Source organism: Python bivittatus, unplaced genomic scaffold (genome assembly GCF_059951505.1).
Source record: "Python bivittatus isolate LINGU-HERP-01145 unplaced genomic scaffold, Pbiv_v1 ctg000700_np1212, whole genome shotgun sequence".
Classification (NCBI taxonomy): Eukaryota; Metazoa; Chordata; class Lepidosauria; order Squamata; family Pythonidae; genus Python; species Python bivittatus.
This window is the reverse complement of record NW_028277098.1, coordinates 6,193,923-6,207,447: the sequence shown is the minus strand read 5'-3', so window position 1 is coordinate 6,207,447 and position 13,525 is coordinate 6,193,923. Positions and strand designations below refer to the sequence as shown.

General features: G+C 34.8%; 1 protein-coding gene across 3 annotated transcripts in view; it reads right to left on the bottom strand.

Annotated features, from left to right (window-relative positions):
- The window catches only part of RALGPS2 (Ral GEF with PH domain and SH3 binding motif 2), a 110,085-nt gene that overhangs the window by 20,586 nt on the left and 75,974 nt on the right, over window positions 1-13,525 (bottom strand). For all 3 annotated transcript variants that reach the window (XR_015798326.1, XM_007428766.4, XM_025166981.2), the window contains exons 9-14: window positions 9,516-9,653; window positions 7,289-7,379; window positions 5,800-5,867; window positions 5,418-5,553; window positions 3,728-3,879; window positions 114-168 (exon numbers count right to left, since the gene is read on the bottom strand). Coding sequence is in view for 2 of the 3 variants with exons in the window: in XM_007428766.4 (XP_007428828.1) it covers window positions 114-168; window positions 3,728-3,879; window positions 5,418-5,553; window positions 5,800-5,867; window positions 7,289-7,379; window positions 9,516-9,653 (640 nt within the window). In the remaining variant the exon portion in view is untranslated. The remainder of the gene's footprint in view (window positions 1-113; window positions 169-3,727; window positions 3,880-5,417; window positions 5,554-5,799; window positions 5,868-7,288; window positions 7,380-9,515; window positions 9,654-13,525) is intronic.

The window sequence follows — 13,525 nt, the reverse complement described above, 5'->3', positions numbered from 1 at the left end:
ATCCATGTGTAGGAAAAGCAGAGCACCTGGCACACTAACCTATGTGGAAATGTAAAACTCTCATATGTTAAATACACATTTGAATAAATATAAAATATAGTGACTTCTCTTACCTTTCAAATGCTGGCCATGAAGTTTCTTCACTGAGCTCTGAACCATCACTGCTACCTAAAATCAGAATAAGTGAGTCAACTAAAAAAACCCATTCATTCTATGATTTCCAAGGCATGAAAAATGTTTCAAGAAACGCTTGTGAAAATTACCCATAATAAAACTGACCCAACTGCAACGAACGTTTGTTCAAATAGAAAACTCTTTATTTCTGGGAGTCTTGTTTGTGAGATTGTTTTAATTGCATATACTAGTTTTTATGTTTAATTTCTCTCTCCCCACTTGACTTACCAGTTAGAACTCACTTAAATTCTAATAGTTTAATTGCATAATGTTAAATGAATATATATGTAGTACTAGTCCTTTGTTTAGTACATAAGTAAGCTTTTGTGCATCTTTTTTCTTCTTTCACATGTTTATGTGTCTCTATGAAAGAAATGGAATAGAACAATAATAACTTAGCACCATCTTCTGGAATCAGCCAACCAAACATAGGAAAAACCTCTAAAAAACAGTGCTACCACCTCCCATCTCTGAACAGATATTCCAGAAGGATATCATGGATGGTTGTATCAAAAGCCACTTAAAGATCTGAGAGAATCAACATGGCTTCAGTCTTCCTGTTTTTCTTGGGAAATTATGGCTACAGAGCAACAAAAGCAGGTTCCGCCCCCCACCCAGTCCTAAAACCAGCTGAAATGCATAAAGTCAATCAATGTCATCAAAATGGAAATGTAGGCATCAGAAAATACTTGCTCAAGCACTTAAGAAAAAAGTCACCAACCAACCTATATTTATCCGCTAGTTCTAGTTAGGTTTCTTCAGGAATTGCCTTATTGTCAGTTTCAAACAGACCTGAATGCTATTGTTTTCAAAAGGAGCTAATCTCTTGGATCATTTCCCTCATTAGATACAACGAACTCAGAGAAGCAATAGTTGAACATGAAAGTAATGGCTGAAGGGCTGACAGGCTGATAAGAATTTTTTATCCAGTGGCCAATAAGGTTATATAACAAGTAACAATTCAACAATTACTCTCTCTATATATATCACAGAGTGGAAGAAAGGAAAAGCGATTACAACATTAAATCTAGTCCCATTTTTTTGCAATTTTATTCTACAATTTTTATTCTTATTTCTTGAATTTTTATATCAAGATTATTATGTGAACAGTGAGGACATGCAATATCATTAGTTTAATTGAGTAAAACAGTACACAAAATATTATTGTGCTCTAAACCTAAATATATAATTTTTTTTGCTTTGCCAATTACTGCAACAGTTATTGCAGCGTTCTGTGGGTGACACCCTGCTGGAATACATGTGAGTTAATTTTCAAGAATGTGTGTTTTAATCTCTATAGTATAATCTTAAAATATTCTGAACATTAAAGCCCATAGACAGAAAGTTTCTTGCAGAAATGATTAAAATAGATCTGTGTCAGACATGTTTTACTACATATATAAATATTCAATGAATTATTAATCTCTTCATGTCATCTTCTAGGAGAAACCTGTGGGCATATGATGTTACAAGCATCTAATATTTCAGTAGCATAAATAGGGTTGAGATGTATAGCTGGTATCATTAGCATATTCATGATACCAGCATGGGATCTGGTATCATGAATGACCTCTCCCAGTACTTTCATGTAGATGTTGAAGAGAAGAGGGGAGAAGAGGAATCCCTGAGGGACAGCAAAACATAGAGGTCTCTGGGTAGATCTCCCACTACTACCAGCTGGAACTGCCCCTTTAGGAAGGAGAAGAACCATCGTAAAACAGTGCCTACCACTTTAGTCCAGAAGGATATAATGGTCAATGGTATTGAAAGCCAATGAAAGACCAAGGAGGACCAGGATGGTTACACTCCCCCAATTCCAGTGTCTCCAAAGATCATCAACAAGTGTGACCAGTGCAGTTATATCCTGGCCTGAACCCTGATTGCCAAGAGTCCAAAATAATCCACTTCCTCTAGGACTCTCTGTAGCTGTAGGGCAACCACTTTCTCTACAACATTTCCTAAACACAAAGTTGGAGAAAGGTCTATAATTGTCTAGGATTGACAGATCAAATGAAGGCTTCTTGTGCAGAAGGTGCACCACAGCTTCCTTTAAATACCCCTTCCTCATAGAAATGTTGACAAATGTCCAAATCTGTGCCTTACGGCTAGTCAAGACCTCCTGTGAGGTGACAAGAGATCTTGACTAGCCGTAAGGCACAGGGATCTAACTAAGACATAGAACTAACACTGCAGAGGGCCCTATCCACTTCCTCAGTACTCAAAATTATCCCAGATCACATCAGAAGCCCCAGTCATTTCCATGGTCTAGAACCCAACTCTTCTCAAATCTGAATGGTTTGTCCGCTAAATGCCATGAAAATTCCTGACGGTGGCCCTTAAGATGATGCTGGTGAACATCCTTTTCTGAAAGGGAGCAGGTTATCTTAGAAAGTGTTGCTGGGTGGCATTCAGCAAACAGAGTAAGGGAGACAAAATACTTCATTTTTGCCACCTGAATCACCACTGTGTGAGCTTGAACTTAGGCTCATACTAGTATTCAGTCACTCAAGATCGTTCTTTCTCCAACTGTGCCTTAGGATATCCTCTGCTGCTTCATCACGGAGTTCCTTAGTAAATTAAACAGCAGCAGCAGATCTGCATGCAAGGACAAACTGCTCTGTTGCAATCCAGTCTATGGCCCTGAATGCCCTATTATTCAAATGGGTAACCAGTAATTTGGCTGAACTGCCTGCCAGATCCCTGGAAAATTCCCCAGGAACCCTCTGAAAACCCACAAAATCCATTAGATGCCTGGGGTAGACCAAGTTAATGAGTCCTTCCCCAGTGGAAGGAGGGGTTGCTACATATAACTTCATAGCAATCAGAGAGTGATCTGTCCTTGACAACAGTTGAATTCAATATCCCCCCACTTTCAGATCACATTGCATCTGTGTTGAAATAAAAACCAGATCTAGTGTGTGACCTTTCATGTGCATTGGGTCCTTGAAAATGTGGCCTCATTCTAGTTTATAATAAAGACTGTTACAAGTGTCTGAAAGACTTCAGCCAAATCAAAGCTAGCAACCTAGCTAAGCCACACGAAGTCAGTGGATTGAGATTTATGTCAAGTTCTGATCCACTGAGCCAGACAGTTGATGGCTATATTTTTAGTTATCTTTCACTGCAAAGGAGGCTGGGAACTTGGCACCTTCTTTCCCATTTACCTACCTTTTTCTCTCCTTCCCCCCTGCAATTTTTCTAACCATTTTTCTAACCCCACGCCATTCCTATGTGGGCAGAGGAATTGAAGACTGAACCCAGAGATTGTTTTTGCATGAGGCTTCTATAGGACTCTACCCTAGACATTGAAAAGGATAATAATCCTGAATAATTTGTACAATATAGAAGTTACTTTAAATCCAAAATGAACAGGCCATGAACTCAGTTTGCAGTTTGCACAAGTTTATCTTCTCCCATTAACCTAGGTATGCTGTGTGGATCCCTATGATGCTTTAAGCAATATGGGAGAGAGGTAGCATATAAATATAACGGAAAAAAAATGCAAATTTGAATTTCAAAAGACTTTTTTTTACTGACTGAGATAAAATCTCACCTATTGAAATTCCACTGGAAAGAGTGGAGCTCTCCGCCTGCCCCCGCAATGGGGCATGTGGTTCCATGACACTATCATCTAAAAGATGCCTTGGTCCTGCATTTGGGAATGTTGCACTTTTAAATTCTGCCGTGTTCATTTTATGAATGAAACTAGAAAAAGATTCAAATATGTTAAGACTGATCACATGATTAGTTTAAAACATTAAATATAACATAGTACCAAAACTATATTTACAGTCATAGATCAGCTGTCAATATACAATCCAAAGGAAAAGACAGAATAAAGACGAGTAAAAAAAAATAGACTTTAAAAAACTAAAAGTTCACAAGAATCAAAGAAAACTTAATCTTATACATGATGTGAAATAAACTGGCACAGGTAGATGAGTTACATTTAATATTTTTATAATAAGATTCTACAATGTTTGCTACTTTCTTCTTTCTATGTATATGTATAACTCTATAAACAATTGGCAAATACTTATGAATATGGACTGTTAAAGAATGGATTCCAATGTTACACTTAGAACTGGGCATGGAAAAATTAAAATGTTATTAGGAAATTAAGTATGCTATCAATGTTTAAGTATTGATTTTTCTCTACCACAAACACACTAAAAGAGAGGCTGCCAACCACATTCACTATCATGAAGTGATTCACAATCATGAAGTTTTATGTATGTACTTTGCAGTTTAATACCTACAATTTTTGGAACGAATGTTTAAATATGAGGATTAACTGTGTTTTATTTTTTTTTCTTTTTCTTTTTCTTAGGGCAAGAGGACGATTAGAAGCAAGGTGGAGGAACTTAGTTACTGTGGTGACTAGTGCACCATTGGAAGACCTGAAGGACCATGTTAGGGACAAATCATCATGGAGAAAATCTACCTATGTGGTTGCTAAGAGTTGACACTGACTTGATGACACTTAATCAATCAATGTGTGAACAATCTGGGTCCAGTGAATAAATCAGTCTGAAATCATGGCTTGTTAGTTTAATGACTAGACTAGAACTTGCCACTAAATTGTAATTTTTTAAAGTGACATCAGGGAATTTTTTTCAATGCAAGGAAAATGATACTATGTGAACAGAAACACACAATTTTCTTTGTGGTTTCCTGTCTTATTCTTAATTTTTTTTGTTTCCTGAATAACAGAAAGGAGTCATTTAGATCACTGAGTTCACCTGCTAATCCAAATCTCCCACTCAAAGTTCTAACAATACACAGAGGTATAAGGCAAGGGAAATTAAAACAGAATAGAAAAAAAATTCTGGAATCAGCTGAACAATGATTACTTTTTGATAGTAGCAAATATGTATAGCTCAAGGTTGGCATATTGTATTGTTAGACTTCTCTGTTTTGGGGTTCTAACAATGCAATGATTACATTGCCTGTCTACGAGTCTGAGTTTGGCTTGTTTAATGAATTATTTAATAACCCTGAGATATCATGATGTGATGTACACATTTAGCCACTGCTTTATCTATAAGATATATAAATTTACATATAACAAAAAGGTATACATGTGCAGAGATATTTAAACAACTTAATACATACACTTTCTGAAAAGTAAATGGCAAAGAAGATACTAAGAAGATACTATATGTAGCTTTTAAAATAATGATAATTCAGGGTATCATGAATTTAAATAACAGAGGGAACTGAATCTCAGATTAAATGCTAACTTGTATCCCAAACTGTGACATTTTCTATGCCCATGAGGCATCAGGTTTCTAGGAGATGGAGGAGTTGGTGGTAGCAATGCGCCTTCAGCTGTAGCATTCTTTCGCACAGTTTGGGGAGAAACTCCCACTTCAGCGCCTGGAAAAAATAAAAGCGAAAAGAGCAAACAGCAAGTTCTTTATTATAATTCTTCAACTGTATATAAAAAGTAGATCTGATAATTTCAGAAGTGCATATACAGATTATCTATTTCCCTCTCTTTTTAGTTTATTTATAAAAGATTTGCTTAAATTAGGTTTTCTATTTAACAGATTTTATGGATATTATAAATCAAGAAAATAAGAACACTGTGGGGTAGAGTCAGAGCAATTGTTGAATATTTACCAACTAAATCTTCACGAGATGCAGTGGAACGTGGGGTACTGGTCCCAGGTTCTATTTTTAATGAAAGTCTGCATTAAGAAACAAAGAAAAAGATTTTGCTAATAGCAAATTCAGACATCTATATTTACTATCCATTTTCTACCTAGGAATTCTACTAGGAATCCATAGATAATCATTTGAGCTAGTTTGGTGTAGTGGTTAAGATTCTGGGCTAGAAACCAGGAGACTGTGAGTTCTAGGCTTCCCTTAGGCATGAAAGTAGCTGGGTGACCTTGGGCCAGCCACTCTCTCTCAGCCAACCCACCTCACAAGGTTGTTACTGTGGGGAAAATAGGAGGCAGGAGTATTAGGTATGCTTGCCACCTTGAGTTATTAAACATATACACCGCCCCCCACATAAAAGAAAAAGTGGGATACAAATATAATAATCATAATCATAATTTGACAGACTTAGATGTTTGAAGAAATACTAATACACACACACACACACATACACACACACATACTGTTTAGATAATCTGATAAAAAATTGAATGAGGAATCTTTATTAAAGCTCTATTAATTTAGCATAATTAAACAATAATTTTTAAATGGACTAAAATTAAGTAATACTCTTTAATTTTTCAAATGTTACTATCATTATAAAACGTAATATATATATAACAAGATTTTTGCAACATGGGCTCCCAAACTTACAAAATAAAATTTGTGTCAAAATTCAAGATGAAAACCCCCAATTCTTTCAATAAGCAAGATACAAAACATTTATTTCTCTTTTAAAAGAAAAACGCACATGTGATTTTGAAATGCCATTTAATAAGACTGTCATATTCTGGAAACTTTCCCCCACTCTGTATATTAACTTAAAGAACAGAAGAACAAAACAGTTGCATATGTATCTGTTAAAGTGACAACTAGTCTGTTTTTAAAAAGCCAGTATTGATTTATACTAACAAATACTGCAATTAATAAAATAATAAGAAATGAGGGAAGGACGATGTTAAGGATTGGGGAATATAACACCTAACTCATAATAGATTAAGATTGTCCTAGATCCTTATTTATCTGTTAGATTTATATTCCACTTTCTTCTAGGAGGTCAAAGATGCTTATATGGGGATCTCCCCAATAACCACCACCCTGTGTTGTAGGTTGGGCGGAGAAAATAACTGCTCACCTAGTGAATTTCAATGGCTAAGCCTCCTTAGTCCCAGTTCAAATCCTTAATCACTACAGGGAGCTCTGTCATTAATTAATTAATTAATTCATTCATTCATTCTCAAGATTTACAGCTGTGGGTTATGTTCACTAAGAAATAAGGAGAAATGCAAGGAACAATTCATAAAAAAGGAAAGCCTATAAACAGAAATGCCCTAAAAATTTCAAACACTTATGAAACAAAACTGCAAGTATTCTTTTGTTCTTTATGAAATATTGCTTTAAAAAACAAATAATGAATACATTATAATTGCCTAGATTTTATACTTACTTATAATTATCATCTTCCACAAACTTCTGAAGTTCCTCTATATACTGAACAGAATTCAGGTACTTTTGAACATGAGGCAACACAGGAATATCTAAATAGTAATTAGTATATATATATATAGCAGTTATTTTATTGGCAACCACCGTGATCTGTTATTTTTATACGGCATGGTTTCATATCAGTTAACTATTATTATAACATTATCTTCCTTTCTCTCCCACACAAGCAGGCATTTAGCTAACCACTATTTCCACAAAAGTCTGTGACAGAACTGAGATTGCCTTGCTTTTAAAACTACAATCTTAATAGCAGTAATTGGATGGGGAAGGAAAAGCAGGAAGCAAGGCTGTGCACACAAAAGCTATAGGGGTATGTTTCCTTGACAGCTGCTCCTAATGTGAAAACCCCAGCTAAAATATATTAAAAAGTGCTTCATATGAGTAAAGCCATATTAAAAACTGTCGATGGGCACTATTCTTCGGTATATAGAATTTTGATCACAATGCTAAATATCAAAATATTGAAACTGGCATATTTATATTTGTGGAGTCCTTGGGGTTCTCTGAGCTTGGTTCTTTTCTTGCAAACGTTTCATTACCCGGCTAGGTAACATCTTCAGTGCTTTATATTTATATATATAAATATATATAATAAATTATATATATATATATATATAAATTATATAATTTATATAATTATAATTTATATAATTATTATATTATATTATATTATTATAAATTATAATTATATAATTTATATAATTATTATAATGATATAATTTATAATTTATATACATATAAAATTTATATTTTGCTTTACAGATGTTACGTATTCTGTGATTTCCTAAATAATCTCACCTAATAACCATCTTCTGCTTAATCACAACCCAAGAATTTTGCCCAATAACATGCCTTACATCTCCCTTCAATGCAGTAAACAAAATATTTTTCAGACAATTGAAAAAAAAAAAGCAGCTTTCTTATCACAGTTTTCCATCCTCAAGAGCCGCAGTGATCTTTTTGAGTTCAGGGAATAGCACATATAACCACAGTTTTCTTTTCATGATAAGGAACTGCCTAACCTTTGTAGACAAACAGCATCCTATAAACTTAGAGATTATAACTTAACTCTTCCAGTAACATGTAACCTGCTGTTAAAGAAAATAACATACAAAGAGAAAAAAAAAATCAAACCATCAGCTTGGTAAATTGGGTAGAGACAGGATAAAAAGAAATCCCAGTCCACATGTATGTAAAAGTTCTATTTCGAAGAAAAATAACTGTTCCTAAATAGCAATATAGGAAGAAGACACTTTCTGAGAAGAGAAGTATAGAGTAAGAAAGTGTGCGTTTTCACCAGATATTCATGGAGAACATTCTTTGACCTTAGGATATACTGAAGCAATAATCAAGGCAGCAAAAGCTGAAAGCCTCAAAGCAATCTGCAAAGGATTCCTACAAAAAGCTTCATCAGCTGAGGATGCAATATCATGCTTAGTGAAACAGAAATTCAGGAAGTGCCTTAAGGAATGTGAAAGTTATCCCTGAAAATTCTAGAGGTAAACCGTGATTCCCTTCTCAGCAGTGGTTTATCAATGGTGGTTTGGTATAAAAAGACCATGCATGTATTGAGCCATCTGGAAATGGTGAATGGTACGGATCTTCCTACCAATTATTTTCCCATGAGATGAAATAAGTAAGAACTCTGGCTTCAGTTATTTTGTCTAATTAAAAATGGAAAGGTTATATGGAAATCTTAATTAACCTTTAGTAAAAAGGAAGGTTCTTAACTGGGAGACCATTTTATTTGAAATAGATTCAGTCAAAGTTAAGGAGCTGGCTTCCAAGATATGTATTTGAATAACAGAAAGCTTATCAAAGTCTGTTAATTATTTTTTAAAAGTCCATGCTAAGTTGAGAAAAGTCCTTTTATTACTTTGAAAGAATTTAGTAAACAAATATTACTCTTTACATCTGTATCTTCAATTACAGTGAAGATTCAAAGAGATACTTTAAGATATGTTCAAAGGTTTGGGGGTATTTGATTAGATTTCTGGCATTCTATTGGAAAAATGTCCACGTCTTCATATCTTGAATTATTTTTTAAATATCTCATCACCACCTTTAATCAAAGGTAAAAACTGTATTTGAGCAAGCCTCAATTAATATTCAAATTGTATTCACTGGTTACTTATAATGCTGTAATATAAATGAATAGAGTAACTTACCATATTCACAAGATTGCTGTAAGTCTGAAATTATTCTAAGGATATTATTCATTAAGTTTGATCTCTGCTCATTTTCTAGAATACTTCCTGTTGATGGATATGCTGAGTCAATATACGTCAAGTCTGAGAGATAAATACCTGAAGATGAATTAAAGGGATTTTTATCATATAGGGCACTGAAAGTTACAGGTAGACCTTGCTTACTGACTGCCTCATTTAGCAACTGCTTGAAGTTACAATGGTGTTGGGGGGAAAAAAACCAGCTTTGCAACCAATCCTTTCATTTACGACTGCTGCAGTGTCCAGAGTCATGTGACTGCCATTTGGGTGCTTCGCCACTAGCTTGTGACCAGCCAAGTTAACAGAGAATGAGGAAGTAAAATCGTCACAGTCATGTGATGTTTCGCTTAACAACTGCAGAAGTGTTCTGCAGATTCATTTAATGACTGAAGCAGAAGTGAGGTTGTAAGTCCATTGCAGTCACATGATTTTCTGCTTAGCAACCATGGTGCTTAGCGACAGAATTGCAAGTCCGAACTGTGGTCACTAAGTGAGGACTACCTATAGTTCAAATAATACCACACCCTTCCAGTCCTGCTTCAGTCTGGAAACTAGCTTTTGGGCTTTGAAAACATGTCAGGAAAGTGAAACATTTAAAACTGCCCTTTCATGTAAATGTTTTATATTTCAATTATATAACTAAAAACATATTTACAAGTCAACAGAGTTAAAGTATTTAATTAATGCACCTGTTATCTTTTAAAACTGAACTGCTACATCTCTAAATGATTATAATTATAATTTGTTCTTTGTATTCAACTATAAGAACTTTATATTTGTAGTAACATCATGCAAAATTGACAAGGAGATTGAGGGGCAAACAATGGTTCTCTTAAAAATATTCTTAGCAAAGGTTTGACCATCTGTGTTCCCAAGTTATTGACAAGATATGCTATCAGACCAATCCCAGGTGTGGTCTGCTAGAGACAATGTTTTATGTAAAAGCTCACTGGCAGATCGTTAAATTACCTGAAATTGGAATAAGCAATAGCTAGGTGTTATTCCCTGTCCTTTAAGAAAAGTATAAAAATGAGACAAAAGCCCCAGTCACCAAACATTAATGTAGATCTAAAGTCCCAGGAATAAAAGATACTGTGCAATGGGCAACTCTAGCGGGTCTGTCTGCTGCCATTTCTGGAGTTTCTGGTGTGTGTGTGTGTGTGTGTGTGTGTGTGAGAGAGAGAGAGAGAGAGAGAGAACAAGTGGTCATTGCTTGATGACTGTTCATTTAGTGACCATTTGAAGTTAGGATGGCGCTAAAGCTACTTATGACCGGTCCTTGCACTTATGACCGTCCCAGCACCCTGCAGTCATGTGATCACAATCTGGGCACTTGGCAACCAGCTTGCACTTATGATGATTGCAGCATCTCAGGGTCCTATGATTGCCATTTGTGACCTTCCCAGCTGGCATCCTGCAAGCAAAATCAATGGGGAACTGCATGATTTGTTTAATGACCATGTGATTCGCTTAACAACCATGGCAATTCGCTTAATGCCCACTGCAAAAAATGTCATAAAATTGAGTGCAGTTATATGATGCTTCACTTAACGACCGCCCAACTTAACAAATTTTCCAGTCCCTATTATAATCATTAAGTGAGGACTACCTGTACACACACCCACACACCCACCCACAATCTAACTGGAGTCAAGTTTGAAGCTTGAGATTTGATCCTGTAAATAAATGCAGGGTCTTTCTTTCATTTGTGGTGGTCATGAGTGAAAGCTATACCCTTTTGGCAGAAACCTTTTGGGGAGATAAGTATCAATACTAAACAAAGAATCAAATGTTCCCCAGAGTTAAGCCTACTGGGTTTATTTACAGGACCGAATCTCAAGCTTAGAAATAAGGAACTTATCAACAATTTTAGAAGCTAAAATAATAACTGCTGAATATTGGAAAACTTTAGATAACATAACAATTGAGATATGGATTAATAAGACCTCTTCAACTGCTACATTAAAAAAAAAATCACAAAGTTGAAATAATGAAACATCAGAGGCAGGAACCACAATTCTACCAAATTTAGATTGATTTTATAGTTTATCTCAATAGCAACAGATATACAGTAATATGGTAATATTTTAAATATATGGTACATTTGTATGTATATAATGCATCTCTTTATTTACTTTTTAGTAATTTTTTGTATTTGCTATGTCCTATTTCTCTATGCATCATGGATTTACGTTATTTAGTTACTTGATAATATTTGCTAATTATATACAATTTAATTAGTATATATAGTTAGTTGGAATTAGCAGTACCTAAATACAATGAGTAATTAAAATATGCTCTATTAACATTTAGAAAACATTCACCCAAACTGCCAAAATACTGCTATAGTATAAAATTAATTTGCTTTAATAGGTAGGTAAACTATATCTTTATTTCCATAATTAAATTTCAGTTTTTCTAAACAAAAAAGTCATATGAGAAAGAGTAGTCTTTAGCATCTTGCAAACAGTATTTTGAATTTTAGAGGTAAAAAAACCAAATGGATTTCAGCTTCCTGGAAGTGCTTTTATCACATATTTTGTTCGCAAACATTTTTCTAAAGTTTTAATATTATAACAGAAGTCCTGTTTTATTTTCAAATTTTTAAAATTCACATACTGAAGTTCTTTTAAAAGAGCTTCTTTCCACCTAACTGATTGGATAAAAAAAAGTCACTAATCTTCATTGTCTGATTAACCTTAGTATTCCAATTGCATATTAGCAGTCTGACATGGTACTTTTCTCCTAATGAATGTTATTGTTTGCCTAATAACGTTAGAATGATCTTAAAAGTTAAACAACTTCTATTGATATTCCAAGTCTTGTCAAGTAAGCAATGTAATTTTGCAAGACCTAGAAGTATGCCATCTTGGTGACAGTTCTTACTGCGTGGAACAATATGCCCCTGGAAATTCATACTGCTCCCACACATTTGACTTCCTACAAACCGCTAAAGGCCTGGTTGTTCAGGTTCCCAGGTTTTCAGTTAGGATGTTGGTTGAGCCTATTTTGGGTTTTTTTAGTTCTGTCTTCTGGTGAATTGTCTTCTTTTTTCTTGATATATTTTCTTTTCTTTCACATTTTTTGAAAAGGAGATATGTGTTCTTCTATAGATAACATATACTTAAGTATTTGTTACTGGTATTTAAAATTTATTCTGAACTATATCAGCTATAAATAGGGGTGTGCAGCACTTTGGATTTTATCTCCAAAAGACATTTTGGAGCATGTGAGAGCCTCCCACTTGAGATCTAAGGGATCCCTACCCTTTAGCCTTCCAGGGGGCTGTGAAGACCTGGCTCTTCCCCCAAGCATTGGGCTAGGATGGGGGTGAGTGGGGAGGCTGTTTGGTCTGACGCCTGGGGGGAAGGGTACTTTTGTTTTTCTCCTTGTTTTTATGGATCGTTGTGAGCCATCCAGAATCATTATATGAGATAGGCGGCCATATATGACCTGTAAATAAGTAAACATAGCACCTCCCTGCTAGAGCAGATCCGTCTTTTCCCATGATATACCACTTTGAAGTATTGCAAAGAGGTGCTATATCTGTATTCCCACATAATCTGAACCACCTTTTGGAGACTGAATCTACAGTATTGCATAGCTTTAATCAGTGAGTTAGAGGATCAAGGTGTCCAAACCTTAACAATTCCAAAGTTTGACAGAGGTGCTAAAAGTCCTTCTAGAACTTGCCACTAATTTAATTTTTTAAAGTGACAATATGGAATATTTTTCAACGCAAGGAAAATATTAACTATTTTTATTTAATGTAATTTAAAATTAAAATAGATTAAACCAAAATTAAGTTCTTCATTGGCCATATCCACTTTTTGGATTATAGATCCCAGTATAATATGTACGGTACCCCCAAAATGTACCCCTGCCATAGACCAACTCTATAACTTTGGTTGAGCTATTGATCCAATTGAACACCAGTTAAAAAAATGAAA